Raw genomic sequence first — 22,871 nt, forward strand, 5'->3', positions numbered from 1 at the left:
CAGCTGTTAGTTTTTTGGGTTAATCACAATTGGCTTACAAGTGCCAGTCTGATAATTTTTGTTTTTTGTGTATCTAATAGCAATTATATTCATCAAAATTGTATTGCTTTGCAAATTAGGTAAAAACAATCTGAATGTACCAGGGGTTACCCATGTGCAAGATTATTGAGAACCATTGGCGAGGAGTCTAGCATACTTCATATTAGGGATAAAGTGATTGTAGGATGAGGGGTTTGTTGTATAATTTAACCCAGAGGTTCTCAAACTCTGTCCTCAGGACCCCACACAGTTCATGTTTTCCAGGTCATGCAGCAGGTGCACAGGTGTATTCATTACTCACTGACACATTTTAAAAGTTCCACTGGTAAAGATAATTATTTAACTTGTGATTATGTGAGGAGACCTAGAAAACATGCACTGTTTGGGGTCCTGAGGGCCGAGTTTGAGAACCTGCGATTTAACCAAACTGGAAATATTATTCCAGCGTATTGCAAAATATTTGTAGTGAGTTCTTTGCTCTGTATATTAGTACATTAAGTATAGTAGGACTCTAGGTGAGTTGGGTGCATACCCGTTTGCTTAACATAAAATATGCAAACTTCTACTATATGTGCCCCCAAGACAAGGGGTACTTATGTTTGTATGTAAATTCACGCTGATGGTGGCCGCCAGAGCTAGCTGGCCGCTTCTCATGGCGAATTCACCTCTTCATTGATCGTGATATGCTGTATGTATTTGTGCTACTTTCATTCGTGCACAAGAAGGAACATTATACAGTACCTGCTATATTACAAAGGTTTTTTTTTTATATTATTTAAAACCTAACCAGTAGCGAATGCCCTTTTTGTAACCATACAAATTTTAAACTTTTCTTGTGCTTTTATGACTTATGTGTTGTACATATCCTACTGGTGTAGAGCTGGATACCTCCGACTCCACACAGTTGACTCTGATTTGAGTATTTTTATTTAAATGCACATGCAGCCAACTCCGCTTTAGCCGAAGTGTCGTCGCCTCTTCAGCTAGAAGTTTTGGCTACAGTTTTGTACTTTCTCATATTTATTTTTTTGACTCCCAAATTGAGCTAGTGGGCATCACATACGATGTAAATAAGGCTCCAGTGTGCCTCAGTATATGAAAACTATTGCTCTACCGACCATTATGCATCTGCTACACTTTGTACTTTTCTTGTATTTTTTTGTAATTGAACTTTGTTTTTTAACTGAACCGGAAATGAATTCTTATATTGGCCTTTGTAAACTGTCTTTTGGATCTGTACTTTAATCTCATCTTGAGCAATCATTTTTATATGACAGATTCGTATTTTCTGCAACATTTATAGTTTTATTATATGTCATAAAACAGGGCTGCAGAAATAAAATGAACGAAGAAACCCTTCTGGCCTCGTTCTCTGATTGCCTATATCTATCTCTCTCTATACACTTTTTACATGGCGTGTAACTATCCAGTATATAATGTGCTGTTATCTGCTTGTTGTTCTTACTTGCCTTTTATGGTTTGGCAATGTTAAACTTTGTCAGTGATATATTAAGGAGACATATGGGCACAGGACTGTAACTACACAGCGTTCAGGATGCCTTGGGGGCGGAACGGGGTGCCATCACAATCTCTTTGCTTGGGCACTTGCTGCTATGTATATCAGTAGTGGTGCGCACGACTCCTTCACTGCAGGCCTGTCTGTCTCACAGTTACTGTCAGCTCCAGCTCCCGCACTCACTCACTGTAGGGAGAGACTTCATGACGTCACTCTCCACACTCCCACAGTGACACAAATGAAGATCCAGGTCAGGTGACTGAGGAGGTGCAAGGGGGACACTTGTACCAGGCCTCGCTCCTCAGGAATCTCGCAAGCCCAGTCAATGTGTCCCCTTTGCCTCTGCCACTGTTATATTCAACAGTGGCACACAGGCAGAGAGAGGGAGGCTTGCAGCAATACGGCGCAGTGCGCGTGATATGACGCTGGATCAGAGAGGAGTCAGGCACGAGCCGCCAAGGAAAAAGGGAAGAAGGAACAGAAGGTGGCAGGTAAGTGTTGGTTGAGCTGGAGCGACACGGGTCAGTACGGTGCTGTGGGGAGACTAGGGATATAGTAGCAGGGGGGGGATGGAGCTGAAGACACATGGGCTGGGGTGAGGGTGAGAGACAATTGGATGGGGCTGTGAGACACTGGCTGGAGTGAGGCCGAGAGTAACAGGGTCTGGGGTGAGGCTGAGAGACACGGGGTCTGGGGTGAGGCCGAGAGATACAGGGTCTGGGGTGAGGCTGAGAAACATGGGATGGGTATAAAGCTAGGAGACACGGTAGGGAATGAGGCTGAGAGAAACGGCAGGGTAATGAGGCTGAGAGACACGGTGGAGTGAGCGGATGAGGCTTAGAGACTGGTAGAGAATGAAGCTGATAGACGCAGGTGGGGGGGATAATGATGCTGAGAGACCATGGGAAATGAGTGGATAGCTGGAGATGGAGACTCATGGGGGGATGAGACTAGAGATCGGGATAGTGTTGGAGTGACACAGGCAATAATAGGGTTGGAGAGAGACTAGGAATGAGGCTGGTGCAACACAGGTGAGGATGAGGCTGGATATACATAGTTGGGGATGAGGCTAAGAGACACAGTGGAGTGAGCGGATGAGGCTTAGAGACACTGTGTGGGTGGATGAAGCTGAGAGACACAGGTGGGGAGATAATGATGCAGAGAGACCACAAGAGATGATTAGATGGCTGAAGTTACAGACACACAGAGGGATAAGTCTGGAGACACAAGGATAGTGTTGGAGTGACACAGGCGATGATGAGGCTGGAGAGAGACGAGGGATGAGGTGGTGCAGCACAGGCGAGGATGAGGCTGGATAGACATGGGGAATTAGCCAATGGCCGACCTGCATGTACCTAGTGTGAGGGGATAGAGGGCCCAATAATTCTGTTGCCGGCCATGTGAGGAGCTGTGTATGTTGGGCGAGCAAACAAGGCAGCAGAGTTGTGACTCACTAACCGTTAGAGTTATTGGCCAGGTGAGTGCTGTAGGGGAAGAGAGAGAGGCATGAATAAATTAATAAATGAGAGGCAATGAATAAATATGCCATAAAGAGTCGTAACTAGACATTAGGGTGCACAGTAGTGCGCCTTACACATTATGCCAGACAGTAGTGCCCCTTACACAGTATGCTTTTAGCTGCTGCCCCAAAGCCCCTCTCTCTTTAATGTCTCCTACTTAAATTGGGAAAGACCAACTCAAATTTGCTCTAGGGGGCATATGTATTATAAATTGCGGTTTGACCCTCAATATTGAGACTCCTTATTGCCGTATGTTATGGCAATAAGTAGTGTGGCATCTTCTTCAAGATCCCTTCAAGAGGTACTCAATCCCCCCCTCCCGGAACTAACTTTCGCCTTGCCCAGGTCAACGCTAGTTCTGTCGTCCCCGGGGAGTGGAGCTTGGTGCGCGGACCCCGGAGCTCCTTGGCTGAGAGCTCTGGCTCAGATGAATCAGCCTTTTTCTCGGTGGCATGGGTGTGCCACCTACATCGGACGTGCCAAGGCTGGAGTGTACAGCCATGGCCAAAAGTTGTTTGAGAATGACACAAGTATTGGTTTTCACAAAGTTTGCTGCTTCAGTGTTTTTAAACCTTTTTTGTCAGATGTTACTATGGTATACTGAAGTAAAATTACAAACCTTTCATAAGTGTCAAAGGCTTTTATTGACAATTACATTAAGTTTATGCAAAAGTCAATATTTGTAGTGTTGACTCATCTTTTTCAAGACCTCAGCAATTCGCCCTGGCATGCTGTCAATCAACATCTGGGCCACATACTGACTGATGGCCGCCCATTCTTGCCTAATCAATGCTTGTAGTTTGTCAGCATTTGTGGGTTTTTGTTTGTCCACTCGCCTCTTGAGGATTGAACTCAAGTTCTCAATGGGATTAAGGTCTGGGGAGTTTCCTTGCCATGGACTCTAAATTTCGATGTTTCGTTCCACGAGCCACTATGTTATCACTTTTGCCTTATGGCAAGGGGCTCCATCATGCTGGAAAAGGCATTGTTTGTCACCAAACTGTTCTTGGTTGGGAGACGTTGCTCTTGGAGGATGTTTTGGTACCATTCTTTATTCATGGCTGTGTTCTTAGGCAAAATTGTAAGTGATCCCACTCCCTTGGCTGAGAAGCAATACCACACATGAATGGTCTCAGGATGCTTTACTGTTGGCATGACACAGGACAAAGACTTTTGGAGGATGGCCTGGTGTCAAGAATGGCAGCAAAGAAGCCACTTCTCTCCAGGAAAAACACCAGGGACAGACTAATATTCTGCAAAAGGTACAGGGATTTGATTGCTGAGGACTGGGGTAAAGTTATTTTCTCTGATGAATCCCTTTTTAGATTGTTTGGGGCATCTGGAAAAATGCTTGTCCGGAGAAGGAAAGGTGACCGCTACCATCAGTCCTGTGTCATGCCAACAGTTTTTCTCAGAGGTGCTGCCTCTCTTATACTCATTACCTCCAAGGGTGGTGCCTTAAGAGTATAATTTTTTATGCTCCACTCCAGTTAATAATGTTTTTAGTGTCTTGTATTTGTTTGTGAGTCAAACTCTCTTAGGAGATGCACACTCCTAATCCATGAAGTATTTGTACAAGCCAATATGTTTTACCTCATTGGTCCTATTCCTGTTTATTATTATTATTATTATTATTATTATTATTATTATTTATTACATTTTGCCAGTACTGTCAGTCTTGTAATGCGGTGATAGCTACACTGTAGACCGCTATCCCCAGGGATCAATCATTTTATGTATTATATTTGCTTGTTAACACTCTGTATTTCGGGAATTCTGGATGATCATTATTCTGCTACTTGACCATGAACGTTCTTATTTAACTCACTTGTCACACTACCTACTTTATGATTTTCTGCCATGGGGGCATTTATATTTTGGATAAAGCTTATAAACCTTTGCCCCCTTGACAATCTACCACCTCATCTTACATTGGGCCAATCCAAAATATGACTGGTAAACCTATCCCTCCATATTCTCCCTTGCCTGGTAATTCTGACACTTACCACATCCAGCTCCCAGGCTTCAAGTTCTTCGGCAATATAACCCTTGACAGCTAAAGACATATCAAACTTTTTATAAGGGGCATAGTAGAGTCAGATAACATGGAGGCACGTCTAAACGTAGCATTTGCATTGATTCTAACTCCTTGTTTGATGGCCCTTGAGACTAGAACCAGAGATAATGAGGATAGAATTCAATCTTGCCAAACTTCGATTGAGACCCACTCAGAAACTATTCAAATCTTGTGAGATAAGGTGGATGACATAGAATACCATCACCTCCACAATAATTTACGTATCTTGGGGATTACCCAAACTATTAAGGGGGTCCATGTAATGGAATTATTGAGTGTAAAAATACCTGTATTCAGGGAGAGGTTGGCGTCCTTCGATTGAAAGGGCACATAGGCTTCATAAAATCCCTACTGAACTCTATAATTTAAATATCACTAGAGTAATTAGAGATATTTTGGTAAATGTAATAACCTGCAGACTGCATGCATTGGCGAGTTCCATATGAGACTGCCCAATGTTTTAAAGTAGCAGTCATTTAAAATGCAAAATCAACCTGTTTTTGCCTTTTAAATAACTGTTGTTTTAAAACATTCGGCAATCTCGTGCGGAACTCACTGATTCCTGTAGTCCACAGGTTATCCCATTTACCCCATAGCGTCTGATTCAGAGTTGTACATTTATTTGGATTGTTGCTGCAACTTTGGATGCATCTGCGATGGAAAAAAAATTGCTAATGCCACAGGAGGCTTCTGAAGGCTAAAGACGCCCACTGCCGGCATTGCAGGTCCAAATACTGTGTTCAAAGATGCAGCATTGGATCACCATCGTGCAGCCATTGGCCAAAGCTTACTCATAATGGCCACCAAAACTCCTCTGCTGGGGCCAGGAAATCTGCTTTGGAAGACGCAGACCTGGCCTTCGCATGCCTATAAAATGGGGGCGAAATGCACCCTGTTTTGTAAATGGCCACCATGCCGCCCCCAAATGGCTTCAGCATGTCAGTCATACTGTGGCTTAGGGGTTGCAGCGAATTAACCTACAGTCACTGATTGGGACATGTACAAAAGAAATCCTATGCATGCACTGATCAGCCACCAAGGGAGGTCTGTGCAACCATCGGGTTTGTGTAGATTTGGTCCTTTCATGCCTTGTCAGAGCTATTCTGAACAAATTGATCTAATTGCCACTGTTGATGTATTTGCTTCAATCTCTCTCCATTCCACCGAAAGATACCAAATGTATTTACTCTCTGTATCATAAATTAATTTTGAAGGGTGGATGCACCAGGATTAGCCTCATGAAGTTACATCAACTTTTACTACTCTAGATCAGTTACAGCAGTAACCTAAACATTGCTGATTGTGCCCGCAGAGTCCGTGACAGTTTTACCTATCCCCACTTTGGGGGCCATAGTCTTACTACTATTTCATATTGTGAACTAAAACGTTCAAAAAGTTAGTTTGATATATATGCCAACCTCCATGTAATATTTTATCACAATAGGTGATGGTTAGGTGGGGTTGAAGTTCAGATATTGGTCCACTTGACAAAGATTGACCCACCTGCGACCGAAGGAATGCTAGCAGAAGGACCGGATACCCGTGGGATTAGGTAGAGAGGCAGGTGTTTGATGGAGATTTGAACACAAGCTGAGAACAATAGCAGATGGTATAGCAGAGTTATTGCTGCAGGAACGGATACTGAATGCGGAATGCAGGTGGTTTGGAGATTTACAGGATCCCCGCTGGAACACACCCACTAAGTGTAACAGAACTTGCAGGAAAACAGGCACTTAGTGTAGCAGAGAAGATGTGGCGATAATGGAGCAGCGTGAAGTCACTACTGGAAACAAAACACAAGGTGTAACAGAATGTTTGCAGGAGATCAGGCACTAGCCACAGTGACTGGAACTAGGAGCCAGAAGGTAATCTCTTTTCTTAGAAGTGAGTTTTTCTGTCAATGAGTAGATTACAGGTGCAGGTTTAAATGGGGTGCTCTGAACGGGATGCAGTCAGGAAGCTGACTGTCACAATGCCGACTGCCGGCTTCCCGACTGTCAAATCTCGGCAAGGTACTAATCACAGGCGTCGACATCCCTCCGGGCATACCGATCGAAGGTAAACCGGGCGAGGACAGCCACGGGGGGGGGTTAGGTTAGCGGCTCCCGGGGGGGGCTTAGGGTTAGGCACACCCCCGGGAGTCTTAGGTTTAGACTGTGGGGAAGGGGGGGGTTAGGATTAGACACTTAGGGGGGGTTAGGGTTAGGCACCCCTAAAGGAAGATTAGAATTAGTGGGTAGAATATGGTTAGTTTTACTTTCGGGATCTTCACCCCTGCCGGGCTTCCGCAGTCGGGATTTGAACCGCCGGACGTGCGACCAGCGGTATTACATACTGATCCCCTCTGAACATGCATTGGTGGAGCAAGTCAAGTGAGCATAACTCAGGAACAGATTGGATTAGAGTGTTCACCTGACTGTAATCCACTTTGGACTGCCCCATGCAGCAGGACAGAATGTATAGAATGGAGAGGAAATGCTTCATGAATGTCGTAGACGGCCAGGAGGAGTGCGGGCAGCCATGATGTGACAGCACTAGACAGAATAAGACGGGCTAAGACCCCGATGTGTGAGAAGTGTTATGGTAGAGTGATTGAATGGCTTGAAGACGTCTGCCTCAAAACCTCAACCTACAGTATGGAGTGACACTATCATGAAAGGCCAAGAGATTCTATCAAAGGCTTTCTTGTATCCAGAGCAAGCATCAGACAGGGTAGTTTACAGACCTTAACATGAAAGATTAAATTCATAGTGCGACGAGTGTTGTCTAACACATGACTTGGGGCAGCACAGACGGTGTAATGGTTAGCGTTACTGCCTAATAGCACTGAGGTCATGGGTTTGAATCCCACTACGGCCCTTTGTGGAGTTTGTATATTTTCCCTGTGCTTGCGTGGGTTTCTTCCGGGTACTCCGGTTTCCACCCACACTCCAAAAATATACTGGTAGGTTAATTGGCTCCCCACAAAATTGACCATAGTGTGTATGTTTGTGAGTATGTGGTAGGGAATATAGATTGTAAGCTCCACTGGGGCAGGGTTAGATGTGAATGGTAAGCTATTCTCTGTAAAGCGCTGCAGAATATGTGTGCGTTATATATGTAACTGGTAATAAATAAATTTTGTTTTGGATGGAATAAAGCCCATCTGATGTGGGTGTGTCAGGCTAGGAAGTATTGAGTTCAACCAAGATGCCACTATTTTGGCAAACACCTTTAGATCAGTATTTAAAAGTAATATGGGGCGATAGTTACAGCAAAGCGTAGAGTTTTTTTCCTGGGCTTAGGAATCGCTGTGAGAAGTGCTGGCAGGGTGCAAAATTGTACTATTAAAAACATATATATGGGACTCAACTGTTAAAACTTTTATAGTAGACCATAGGAAAGCCGTCCAGGCAGGGGGCCCTGGAATGTTTGTGCACCTTGATGGCCTCCTAGATCTCCGATATGGGACTGTCAAGTCAAATGTGAGAGGATCAATATGGGGGAGGTTACATGAAGAAATTTACTTTCTAATTGCGGGCAAAGGATCGTAGTGGAAATAGTAGATTATTATAAAGCTCAGCATAGTAGCATACAAAAATCTGATAAATTTGAGTGATTATACTGTAAGGTAGCATGCCCACTAGGCTGTTTTAGCAGGGCGCTGCACCCTGCCCTCCTTCTGGAGGTCAAAAAGCGCCCTGCCCTCCAGAAGGAAGGCAAAAAGCGCCCTGCCCTCACAGCCTGCGGGTTGCAGTCTTGACCCGCGGGTCGCAGTGTCCCGCCGGTGGGGTAATGTGCGGTGACCAAGTCACCGCCGCTGAATAAACGCTGGGCGTCTATTCACCCTGTCAGCAGCGCTGGGGCGCTGCCAGGCGTGTCCGTAAGTGCCGGGCACGCCCCCAAGAGTCACGAAAAGGTGACGTGTCTTATAGACATGCCCCCTTTTCAATGGCCATGCCCCTTTTCGGGTGCGCACCTTCACAAGCTCTGGCGCCCTGCCTGCCCCCGGAGCTAGAGTGAACACTACTGTAAGGTACCATCTGGGTCCCTAATAGTGTAGATTGCAAATTAAGTTCCGATAAAATGGAGTCCGCTTTGTGGCCCTAACTTCCAGTCCCGGGGGTAACGTGTGTGTGTGTGTTTGTGCTCATGCGGTCCCGCAGTGAGCTTAGGGTAACGGTGGTGTGTCTGGGTGTGGACGTGATTAATGCATTTCAGCACTGTGTGCCTTTTGTCAAGGAAGTCCATGTGTAAAGTGTCTAAATAACTTCCTGGTGTGAGGTAATTGGTGCAGCTTGGCGTGTCCATGATCGTGTCTGGAGGGGTGGATGGGGCTGATTGCTATGGTCCTCTGGGTGTATTTCTGCTGTGTGGTGTCTGTATGGGATCCCTTTAGTGATGCAATCACTGGGTGGACACACCCACGGATTGCATGCGTGGGTGTGCTGGTTGTCAGGGGCATGAAGCCTATGTGGGTATTGCTTGTGTGGTTGGGTCTGAGGATGAATAAGCTGGTAGTCTTAAATTGTCTGTGAAGGGGTGATTGTCTTCTGGATTGGAATGTTTGTTATATGGTATTGTGATTGCTAATTGTTTATGTATAGGTGTCTGTTAATCGAGGCTAAACTCTCGTGGTCCTTGTTATTACTCTGTCTGGGATAAAGACTAGGGTCCTGGGAATTGTGTCTCTCTGTTTGAGTAGTCTATGGTAGGTCTAAGGAATGAATGTGGGTCTGTGCCCTATTTTGTTAGTCAGGTGTAATGATGTGATAGAGGCTGATGCTATATTGGGATTGTGGTAGGTAGGAGTCGGAGCAAAGGGGAAGGGGGGGCTGGTGTTTTGTGGGGGGTTTATGCAGGGGGAGGGGGGGCAGGGGTTAAGGGAAGAATTAGCGGGAGTGAGGTGGTGTGTGAGTGAGCAGGTCTGTTATATGGCAGATATTAAGTTGAAGTCAATATTAAAACTCTTTGGTGTTAATGTTTTTAGCGTGTAGATCCACTTTAGTTCTGATATGTTTGTCTTTTTTTATGTAGTCTCTCCCCATCCAATTTCTTGGTATATGTTGTAGAGCTGTGTAGGTGATGTGGATGGGTCTTGTCTGTGTATTTCTCTGTAGTGTTGACAGACTGTTTCTCGTATCCAATTTTTATGTTTTGTATGTGTTCTGCTATCCTGGTCTTCAAAAGGTTTCTGCTACTGTAAATGCAGTGTCTATTTTTTCTCTGTTATCATTTTTTTTCAGAAATTTATTTTTAAGTTCCTTTCCTTGTTGTTTGTATGTGTGCAATTCCTTCTGAGTCTGATAAATTGTCCCAGCAGTATGCTGTCTAACCAGTTTGGATGGTGGCTGCTGTTAGACAGTATGTAACTGTTAACATTTACACTCTTGTGGAATGTTTTTGTTTAAATTTGTTTGTTAACTATGTCTATGTCTAAGTTGAGAAATTAAATCCTTTCTTTGCTGTATGTGGTTGTGAAGTTGAGATTGTGATCGTTATCTTGTAGTTAATCTATGAAGGAAAGAATTGTCTGGTCCTGTCCTTTTCATATGAATATGATATTGTTGATATACCTACGCCGGGGGACTAGGTTCTCTCAGAAACTTTGCCCCTTCCAGATATTGTCCTCCTCCCATTTACTCATGAAGAGGTTAGCATAGCTCGGAGCGAACCTAGTCCCCATAGCGGTGCCGTTCTGTTGTAGGAAGAAATGTAGTATTAAACCAAGTGTAGTTATGTTCAAGGATGAATTTGATTCCGTCTGTGATGAAGTCTATTTGTTTAGGGTGGAGTGTGTCGTCTTGTAAAAAATGTTTGGTGCTTTCAATCCATTGTTTCTGTTTGATGACTGTGTATAGGGATGTGACATTGCTGGTCACCAGCCACATGTCATCATCCCATGTGATGTCCCAGAATGATTGTAAGGTGTTAGTGGTGTCCCTTAAGTAGGATCTTTGTGTCGTAACGTACGGTTGTAAAAATTGGTCGATTGTATCTGGATAGGTTAGAAGTCAAGGAATTGATGCCTGATATTATCGGTCTACCGGGTGGGTGTTGTTTGCCCTTTATGGATTTTTGGAAGGTGATAAATAAACGGAATTACTGGGTTGGTGTGATTGAGGGTGTCTAATTCTTTCCTGTTCAAAATGCCAGTTTCTAGTCCTTGTTTGAGAAAAGTGGATAGTTCTTCTGTAAATCGATCTGTGGGATCTCCTTTGAGTACTGTGTATGTCTTTGTGTCTCCCAGAAGTCTGTTAGATTCAGTGATGTAGTCCGTTTTATTTAGGATTACTATACCCCCCTCCCTTGCCCGCTGGCTTTATGATTATGTTTTTGTTGTCTTTGAGTTCAGTTAGAGCAATTTTTTCTTGTTTGTTAAGGTTGGGGCATTTGTTGTGTCTATTGTTCATACGTTCCAGATCATTGGAGACTAGATGTTCATATGTCTGTATGATGTGTCCCCGGCGAATTTTAGTCCTTTGTTGACTACTGACTTATGTGCATCTGTGAGTTCTGTTGTGCTTAAGTTGAAAATTACATCTATGTGTGGTGTGTTGTCTGTTCTACAGTTTTTGGGGGGGGTTTTTGGCCTCCCCTGCATCCTAGTATGGTTCTGCAAGTTTCCTTTTTTGTTTCTGTGTGTTTGTTTGGCAGGCCAAGAGGCCTGCCTCCAGGTCTAAAAAATCTTTGCCCCATGTGTGGTTGTTGGTGGTATGTCCTGTGTGCGGATGTATTGAAGACTTGTTATCGTTCAGTGATGGGATTCTGGACCTCATTCAGAGGCTATCGTTAGTTGCAAGTGGTCGCTCTGAATAAGGGCGGCCGCTTGCATCCTGAACGACCGCCTCCTTGTCGATCGCTAAGCTGTGGGTGAACACCCACAGCTCTAACGACCGACACGGGTGATGGTCGCGATGGTCAAGACCATCGCGACCATTGGGGCTTACGACCAGACCCTAAGGTTGGGTCTGGGTACTCGTAAGCCCCAGGGAGCTTCAGATCAGAGCAGGAAGCTCCCCACTGATATCAGCAATGATGTCAGTGGGGCCGCCCTCAAACGGCAAGCGTTCCGGCAGGAATGCCTCCGTTTGGGCAGGCACGCCCCCTGCCCGCCTCCCAAACGGGGCGAGCTGTCACTCACCATCGACAGCTCGTCCAGTCTGCTGCGAGACCCTTAGCGACGGAGCGTCCGTCGCTAGCCGGGTCTCGCGCATGCGCACGACAGAGCCGGCTCCGTCTTGCGCATACCCAGTGGGGCCACATCTAGTCGGTTGCGTGCGCTCAGCGCTTGCGACCGACTCTGAATGACCCGCTCTGTCCTTTCAGGGGGAATGAATTTCTGTGCCTTGGTGGGTAGTGTATTGTCCTCTTATGGTGTTGATGCACCGTTTCCAGTGATTGTCTTACCGTATGTTCGTACTCTGGATCTTCAATTTCATAGAGAGATAAAGACGTGTCTCTGGTGTGGATGTGTTGATTGTGGTGTCTGATTCTATTGTGGAGGTGTTGATGATTTCCTCGGTAATCTTTGTGTGTAGATAGGTCATATATTGTTGGTATGTTTAGACTTTTATTGGTGAGTGGAGTCTGTATGTCTTGGTGGTACTTTGTTGTTGTTTATGTGCGTGCTTGTTGCACTAATCTTTCTTTTTGGTTTCCTGTTTATTGGTATTTCGGAAGGTGTCCTGTGTTTGGTTGAAAAGGTCTTGTTCTCTTTCGCGTGTGTGTGTGTGTGTGTGTGTTCTATGTGGTTTGTTGTGTTATACCCCACTTATCTCTGAAGAATTTGGATTTCTTTCTTTCTATGATTGCATCTTCACCTTTTCTGAGTCTCTGTTTAGTGAGTGTCTCTATTTCTTTGAAGGCGTCTTCTGCCAGGTAAGGTTCCAGTAGGGAATGTACGTAGTTTATTTCTTGATCTATATTGTTGAGGTCTTGTTCGTGCTGCTGTATTATCAGTTGCATCAGTTGTGTAGAGCAGTGTTTGAGTATGTTATTCCATATGTTTAGGAATTCAGTGTTGTCTCTGTTGTGTGTTGTGTTGTGTGTTTTTTTTTTTTTATTACGTAAACCTTTGGGTATGGTGTCTTGGTCTATGTACCATTGGAGTGCAAAGGTATCCCACCAAAGTTTGCTTTCTTTTTTGAGTAGTTTTTCTAGCTTTTGACAAAAAATCATGTTACTTGTTAAGTGTGTTTAATGCGTGGTTAAAGTCTGAGAATGTGTTTTTGGCCCTATCTATTCTGTTTGATCTATATTCTAGGATGCCCGTGTATTGGTGGGATGGGAGCGGTGGTGTTTGGTTGGGGATATAGTGGTGATGTGGCCGCAGAGCCGATCCGATATGTCTGTGAATAACGTTGTTCAGACATATCTGGTGTAAACACCTGGCGATACACTATTTCAACAGAATGGGCGATCTATCTATCAGTGTGTACCCAGCTTAACAGTTCAGTGGAAGGGAAATGAACAAGAGTTCCAGTAACGCCTGGGTGAGGTGTACATTATAGTAAAGCTGGGTACACGCTAGACGACGTGTACCCGGCCGATGGCTGATACAACAAATTGTGTGGTCTGTACACACCACACGATGTCTTTCCCCTGCTGCATCAAATGCATGGGGTTGTCGGTCAGATCTTCAGATTGAGCAGCATGTATGGCAGGTCTGAAGATGCGACAAACGACACTGCGGGAGTGCGCATAGTGCGTACACACTGGACGCTTTGAATGATTAGTTCCGATTCGTCACAAATCGGCAAATCATTTAAAAAAAAAACATCTAGTGTGTATCCAGCTTAAGAATGATCGGAGGAGTGTGAAAGGGCACGTGTAAGTAAACAAACATAAAAAGCAATGAAAGATAAGACATCTGATCTCGTATGGTAACTGTAAGCTATGGAGTAAACAGGGCATTCGTAGTGGGGGGAGAATAGAGGGGCATTAAAATATGTTAGGTAGATGAGAGAGGATGGCCCCAGGATGCTTAGGAAAAACATGAAGAGCAAGTTTCCACATGAAAGATATACCATAGAGCAAAAACAGTTGTTAAAAAATGTTTTCATTATTTTGCATTTGCACAATATACAGTAACCTAGTTAACACTTAGAAAACACTGGAGTCCCAAAGAGCACATAATGGGTAGCATGCAAAAAAAAAAAAAAAACATTATCAAAAACAACGTATGATGACCTGAATCAGTATGAATGACCGCCAGACGTCAACATTTGACCCCAAAGTAGAGCAACAGGGGAAAAAAGGGAGAGGGTGACAGACAATAATTCAAGTGATGTATAATATTACATTACAATAGAAGAAAATGGGGAAACTTAACCAGTATCAGCATCCTAATCTCTCCATTTGGCAATTGTGAGAAGGGCCAGGTCTTGAAAGATTCATAGATTTGTGCTGTCATACAAAATGTGCAGTTTGCCCCTGTTCTGTGAGATCACAAGTTCCTTATCCTTGGCTGGTGTGGTTGCATCGTTTGTGCTGTGCGTTACCTGACGTGGTCGCAAATAGCCAGGTATACACTGAGTGGCAGCCGCCATTGGCAGAGGGACCTCCCGGCCCCCCTGCATCTCTGCACACTTCCCCAGTGTCTGCTTTGCTGCCGATTATTGCTGATCGGGCAGCACAGCAGGAGCCTCCGCCTAGCGACTGTAGAAAGGAGTAGTCGCCGGGGAAATGTAAATGAACATCCCTCAGCCCCCCAGTGTATACATCAGAGGTGCAGCTGCTGGTGAAATGCAACAACCGCAATGGTCTGATCATCTACAGTTCAATATTAATGACCGTTAAAAGTCGATTTTAGCGTTGTGTTAACCTAATTCAATCAAAAAAACTGACAATTTCTGAGCAGTCTTTGGAAAAAAATATTAGCCGGTTAAGTGGTTTAGAGTACGGCTACAAAGCTTCTGTAGAGATCGTGTAGAATCGGTATGAAATACCAACGGCTGGTTCTCATACCGACGCCGGAAGCCTGAAGGGAAGATACCCCGACAGCGGCCGGTAAGTACCCTAACCCTCCCTTAGGGGTGCCTATCCCTAACTTCACCCCCAGTGGTGCCTAACCCTAAGTCCCCCCCCGGGGGTGCCTAAACCGAACCCCCTTCCCACACCCTAAACCGAACCCTCCAGGGGGGGGGTGCCTAACCCTGACCCCCCGCCCTTCCCCTAGCCTAACCCTAACCCTCCTCGAGGACTGCCTAACCCTGAGTCCCCCCGGGGGGTGTCTAAACCTAATCTCCCCCCCCCCCCTGCTGCTACAACCTAACTATCCCTGGCTTACCTCGTCCGGGGTGCCGGGCATCAGGATTTTGGCGTGGGGATAAAGATAGGCGTCTGCATTTTGACGCCTATCTTTAGTCCTAGGACGACCTTCCGCCGTCGGGATTCCACTGGCCGGCATTCTGGGTGTCTGTAATTTAACCGCATCCCATTTGAGTCAGGCACTTTCTTCCAATATGGAGGTTATTCCGCTGCCTACGAGTCTTCAAATCCTTGTTTTTGTCCTGAAGGTCGGCCAATTCACTGGTGATATGATTCGGGTCCCTGTGCGTCTAATTTTGGACCTTATGCAACTATCTTGCCAGGTACCTGTATGGGCTGCCGACACTTAGGACAGTCCCGAAGGTAATGCAGGGGGTTCCTAGCCTTCCTTAAATTATTTTAAAGACTAATAGAATGGACTCGGGTCACCACAGTCCCCTCCACCCCTCTCCTGTTCTGGCCATCTATGCGGTTCTTTGCCCCCTCCCCTCTGCTCTGTTCCACCCACCACTACCCCGCTCCCATACTTACCTCAGGGCCTTGTCTCCTCTTCCAGGTTTCTACCATATACCTCGCAATCGTACATGTAGGCTTCCACAGTGCACACATTGATGAGACGGACAGCCTTACACAATTATATACATTTTTCTCACAGTTTTTCGTAATGGATGGTGGACATGGGCGATATAATTGTTTGGCCAGAAATGCTAAGATTAGCTGTAATTCATATAGTTGGGCCTCTGTGCTGAACAAAACAGGTTGCAAAAGCCTGATCTGGTATCATAGTAACAGAACTACTTTGTTACTTTAAAATCCTTCTCATTGCCCAACCTTCATTCTTTCAACTGACACAGTGTCTTCTGCAAGTTTTTTCTTTCTCTTCACATTATTATTATAAATTTGTTATTTTTGGTTTTTCTCTTGGAGTGCTGCCTTTTAGGGCTGACACTATTACAGACTCATTTATAGTAATTACAGATAAGCAATATTGTGCCCTACTTTATCTGTTTCACTGTCAGTGGATCCTATCCTGTTTTTATCTTCTGAAAGGAGACTGTTTCCATATTTCCATTATCCACACTGTAACATTCACTGATGCTTTTATTAGCTATTTGTATACACAATCTCTAAACTGCAGTGGAAGGGAAATCATGATTTTAATCTGATAATTATTTTCCTCCTGTTTTTATAGTACATATTTCATCTTCATCATCACGCTTTGTTATACCATCATATAGTTAGCTATATCCAGCATGAAATTATCTTTACAGAAGCTAGACTGTAATGTGTCGCTGACTGCCTGCTGCACATTTGTGAACCATTTTATTTTGATCTGACTCCTCCACTTGCATACAGAAAAGCTGCTTCTCTCTGATATAAACATAGATGGTTGATGCTCTATAGAGAGTGATGCACCATGGGTTTACTGCACAGTACTGATTAGGATTAATCAGTCTTGTTCATTCACCCATCTCGATACTACTGATTTGATGTCTGTAATGTGCTTAATTTAGATTCAGCTGCACTGTGTATTTCTGCATTGAAAGTGTTTTTTTTTTCTTGTTTTCTGGCATTAGCAGTTTCAATGGAGTTTAGATTCACACTCAAAAGAAGTGTATTACATTCCGCTACATTCTCGGATTGTATTTGCTAGAAAGCATGTTTACAGTGCAAACCATACCAATGCATACAGATATGCAGCACATGTGATATTTGGTTTTATCACAGACTTCTATTAATTATTAGGATTAATGGGAGATGCCATGTTTGCACTTTGATTTCTGAGGACACAAAAGCATAATTTATGTACAATAATAAACAAATGTGTAGCTATAAGAAATTCATTGACTAACAATATTAATAGCATGTATTTTCATCGCTAGAAAAATTGTATGTATGTACAGGTGTATGCAAATGTTTGGGCACACCTGGCTGGATTACATACATCACTTTTCCTCTAAGAGAAAATCAGGTGACACAGCTTCAGGGTACAGAGGAGTTTCACTGACAGACTATTAGTAAATTGTGGCGATAATTGATTTTCTGATTTGTATTACAAATATTTATAATTATTAACGTTAATTAAAAGGAAGTAATTAATGAATTAAGCTAACTAACATACAGAGTCTTAATACAGCAGGTCTTGGTTCCAGAATGGTAATGACATGTAGCAATAGTATTTAGCTACATGCTACAAAACTGGATGGACTTTCAGTAGATATAGAATAAATTGTCACAGAAACATGTTAAATAACAGTAGGATTAAAAATACAATCTGACATTACACACTTGTGATATCTACAAAGAATGATTTGTCAGAAGTTTGGGTACATTAACTATCGCATAAACTAGCCAGATTAAAATCACAATTTTGTGAAGTAAACTGATTGTTAAACATTTGGTGCCAAATGTTTAACAAACATCCTGTGCTAAAAGCTACCAACGCCTTTTATAGCCATGGGGGCTGCCCTAGGCACCACCACTGGCATCATTGCGATGTGTGTGCTTTGCAAATATGGAGATAAAAGAAATGTCACTAGACAGGAAGGTAGCATGGAATATTTAGCATACAATATAGATCTAGAACTGGATCTTCTTATTATACAATGTGCAAGACAATTTTACAACATTTATACATGCAAAAAATAAACCTCCTCTAAAATCCACGCAGAAACCGCCATTTTTCGGATGAAACTCAGTCCTGATTTGTGGACTTCAAAAGGGGCAGAGTCACATTGTTGCACTCTAGATGAAGGACAGTCTGACAGCAATCTGCAGGAAACACTTTGGTATGATCTTTGAAGAAAGATGTATTAAATCATCTGAAACGTTAGATTAACAGTGGTCTGGGATTTATTGCTTTGGAAGCCCACGGAGTGCTGCCTTTTACATGTTATGTCAATCTGATGCCTGATGGTATTTTTGGATGTGCACCCTGGTAGTTGAACTGTTTAATGGAGTGCCGGTATAAAAGTAAGTGTGTGTGTGTGCGTGTGTCCATTTCCTAGTGAGCTTTACTAATCTAGTACAAAATCGTCTGAATTTGATGTTCACTGTTAGAGAGAAGTGAAAATTTGCAGTCTGTGATGTTCAATGTTAACATTGTATGGATACATACAGTTCAATATAGTTATCCATAGAAGCACTTCATAAGAACATAATTTACCGGATTCTAAGTCAGACGCTATGTCCGTGTCATGCGGAGTTGAGCAATTTTTTTGTACCGTGCATGTGTCTAGGTTGCACTGCGCATGCGCCCAGAGAGTCGCAGTACCGATTAAGATGCACTCTATCAGAAATGTCTTTAAAATGTATGGGGCAGTGACTGGGAGGTGAGAGGGAGGTGACTATCCACAGATGATCGTCCTTATGGGCGTTTTATGGGAGTGTCGCTGAAGTGGTTGCGAACGCAGATGCATATTTATTCACTTTGGAGGCTGTACTCTGCATCTAAAGTTGCTCATAGTAGGCATCTCAGTCCTTGCACATTCAGACGCATCGCTGTACACCAGGGAAGGGCTTGTGGCAGTATTTGCATCAATTGCAGACAAAAGACTAGTAATAGACACACACATGTATGCAGCAGGAACAGTTCCAATATATGTGTAACATATGTGCTTTAAACTTTGATAATATTATACTTGCATGTCACACATACCATTTATTTGAGCATGCATGTTGTGTTAGTCAAAGTGTTAATCAAAACACACCCACCTGGTCTGTCTAATACCCCTTTTACACTCTCGCAGCAATATCCTGGGTTATTGCACATGAACGCGCAGCAACACAGATTACTGTGCAGTGTGTAAGGGCCAGGTTGAACTAAGCTGGCATTTCAACCTTGGTCGCAAGAAGGGTTGAACGGATGTTCAAACTGGCTCATGATGCAGTGTGAACTGGTAACCTGGGTCGATGCACCCTCATCGACCCGGCATTAGTGCCGGACCGTCAGTCTGAAAGGGGTCTCAGCCGGATTGCACCCGGGATGGGCGGGTGAACACCATTCAGATGTAAAAGAGGTATTATTCTAACTCTTCAATACAGACACCACAATGATTTCATTTAATACCTAACACTCTTCAGGAATGATTTTTATTACCCTGCCTTATCTTCAAATACAATTTCTATTCATTTTAATCAGAGGTTGTAAAACAAATAACCCACTGTATTGTTTTAAGTCCCAATCTATCTAAGACCAGAAATATAGAATGCTGTTATATTTAATATGACAAAATAGTCACTATGACTGTTTTATTTATAGATATAAAAAATTATATAATGACACATCTACATCTGTTCATTTAATTTTGGTGCTGGTAACAACTGCCAAGACCCTCCCTACAGCGCCTCCCTGCCCCCCACACACTTGAGAAGTCACTCAGAGAAGTGGTGCATAATGACACTGTTATGCCCTGTACTCACAAGCACTTCTTAGTCAGGAATTCCTAGACATTACATATATTTTCTCTCATACATCCTTGTTACCAAATAATCATGCGAGTCAAACAAGCATACAGTTGTCAATATATGCATACCTTACATAGATATGTGATCTTGTCTATTTAGCACAGTACTCCGCCTCTAAAGTTTTTCTGATAGGCAGAAAAGTATGTTTCATGTACTGTATGCTGTGTAGTTTATCTCCCTAATCTATCTGTATTTTTGTCTATTTTCTAGCTTTATAATATAGTGATCACTTCAACTATACTATATATTGTAGAATGGTATTTGTGTTTTTGCTTATTTAACTATTGTTTAGAAATGTGCTAAGAACTCGTGCTGACCTTGAATTGTTATGGATGGACTATCCCTAAACCATGCCCAATCCCACCCCACCCACCACCTCACCCACAGCATTATGGAACAACCAGAACTTTTCACTGCGTCAAACAAAGACTTTAGTTGGTACTTGATCTCTCTCCAAGGCTTAGTACCCCAATCAGCTCCTGTCATTTTTCAAACACAGCCTGTGACATGGCAGTTAGGAGGTAACTGGTTGGTACTTTACCTCTGTCTACTTTATCTCCATCCATGGCTTAGTAAATAGACCCCTTTGAACTGTAAGGTCAGAGGCAGTTCCTTACACGGCCTCAGATAGCGAGTGTTAACATACTGTGTGAGCGCAAATAGCGAAGTTACACATTTGCGTGTGTCTCTGGACAGATTTTGTCTGGTTCTCTCTTTGCGTGAAATGAGCGTTTCTGTGCAGCGCTTCTAGTAGGATTGTAGCTATACTTTTGTGGCATTCTGAGTTGTGTGTACAGACAAGGGAAGCCAGATGCTGACAGAAGTCTTGCACTGAGCATAGGGCAGGTGCAAGTGCTGATACTAATGATGATGGTTGCAGTTATGGACGGAATAACATTGGGTGGTGCGGCTTCCCGCTTGGAGCCGTATAAATCCTCGCATGATTCCTATGGATACTTCAATTAGCATAAGATAATAAAGGCCTCATTTATCAACCAGTTTTATCATTCACAATGTGTGACAAAACTCGTTGCATTTGATAAATGGTGCTCCAGCCAATCAGCTCCCAACTGTCATTATTTAAATAGATGACAGTTGGGAGCTGATTGGCTGGAGCACCAGTTATCATACGCAACGAGTTTTATCACACATTGTGAATGATAAAACTAGTTGATAAATGAGGCCCTTACTCTGGCTTCCGCGGCTTCATTGCCTGTGCTGTTTGCACCATGGCACTCACATTGGAGGTCTTGGAGGTTCCTTTGGTTGACTTGTTCTCATATAAGTTCTCTTTTTTTGACCTACTTGACAACTCTTTATAATATCGGTAATATTCCCATTATGCTTTTGCTGAAACTATTAATTATGAAACCTGTCTTTTTCCTACAGGAGGAGTTGGGTGCTGAACTGGTGGTTGCCTCTTTTCTGTGCAGCAAGTCTGGGAAATGGCCTCCATTCTGCTCACCAGACACATCACACAGGCCCTGCAGCAACAATCCAGGGTATTTGTGCCATGTAAGTTACCATTATTGTTTAGTTATCCTATGAATGTATATGTGCTTTATAATATTAGCAATAAAGCAAAATGACAGCTGAGATGTGTAATGAACAAATAAGGGTAGAATAAGGAGGAAAGACTGGTGTGGTGAATGAAAGTACTTATCAAAAAATTATCACTATATCATAGACAATGAAAAATCATTAAGTAAGTCAGGGGTCGACAAATATTAGTCAGTAAATATACTGACAGGTGACAGTAATAGGTAAAGCCATTTCTGAAATACATGTACCCTCTCCCAGTATTCCACCTGCCACTTATGAAAGCTAAGACTGTGATAAAGACTTAGCTATGTGGTGATTATGTAGCAGTGACAACTTTCAGTGGTGGGTGCATGTCTGTCCTAATGTACACCACATGCGTGTGCCCAGAAGAGGACAGTGACAGGTGCGCGAGCCATGCACATAATGTCCCACATGCATGAACCAACACGATGACCGAATTTAGGTGGTGATTCAGAGATGGACGCTATGCACACAGCAGCTGTGTCTTTGGACGCAGCTTCTGTTTGCCAATATGCTAATGCTGCAGAAGGCGTCTGAGGACAAAAGACACCACCTGTCAACATTTCAGATCCGAGTGCTGTGTCTGATGATTGCAGCCATTGGCATCTGAGTAAGCCGCAGCTTACTCAGAATGACGACCAGATCTGCTCAACCTGGGCCAAGAAATCTACGGCTAAATACGCAGACCGCCAGTGCAGACCCAGCAGGGTGGGATCTTAATAGATCCCTCTGCTGTGGCTGGCAGGTATTTCTTCACAGGCTGCCGTGTAAACAGCAGCCTGTGAAGACTATCGGGGGCTGAACGCCACCTCAGAGTGGCGTTCAGATTCTCAGTCAAGTTCCAAAAAAAAAAGCTTTTTCGGAATTTGATGAATTTCTTAATTTCTAAATCCCCATACTTAAGTATGGGGATTGTGGAAATTATTGAGGCACAATTGTAACCAGGAGATATCTGTGATCTCTCCTACGTTACATGATTGATGAATGGAGCTGACACTTAATTTATACAAAAGCTGGTGAAAAATACAATTTTCACCTGATCTTGTATAAATTAAGTGATGATGAATAGGCCTCTTGGGCTCTTGGCCTCTTTTCTGAAACGTCAGTGGGTATCTTCCAGTTCACAGGTTCTCAAACTCTGTCTTCAGGACCCCAAACAGTGCACGTTTTCCAGATCCCCTCACAGCATCATATTATCTCCACCTGTTGGTCTTTTAAAATGTGTCAGTGAGTAATGACTACACCTGTGCACCTGCTGGGTGACATGCAAAACGTGAACTGTGTGGGGTCCTGATGACCCAAGTTTGCAAATCACTGTTGTAGTTTGATCATTCATCTGTTTTCAGATTAATATCAATATTCAACATATTTGTTTTGTGGTTTTTAGGGGGATCCTTTGATGACAAATTGTCTTTTTTGATAATTTACATTTAGGGGT

The 22,871-nt window shown here is 43.5% G+C and overlaps 1 protein-coding gene across 2 annotated transcripts in view; it reads left to right on the plus strand.

The window, feature by feature from the left end:
• The window catches only part of ABAT (4-aminobutyrate aminotransferase), a 160,263-nt gene that overhangs the window by 62,105 nt on the left and 75,287 nt on the right, over positions 1-22,871 (plus strand). For both annotated transcript variants that reach the window (XM_088466747.1, XM_088466748.1), the window contains exon 2: positions 21,260-21,385. In XM_088466747.1, the coding sequence (XP_088322873.1) occupies positions 21,316-21,385 (70 nt within the window). In that variant the 5' untranslated portion in view covers positions 21,260-21,315. The remainder of the gene's footprint in view (positions 1-21,259; positions 21,386-22,871) is intronic.

This window comes from Taudactylus pleione, unplaced genomic scaffold (genome assembly GCF_031769625.1).
Source record: "Taudactylus pleione unplaced genomic scaffold, aTauple2 ptg000066l, whole genome shotgun sequence".
Classification (NCBI taxonomy): Eukaryota; Metazoa; Chordata; class Amphibia; order Anura; family Myobatrachidae; genus Taudactylus; species Taudactylus pleione.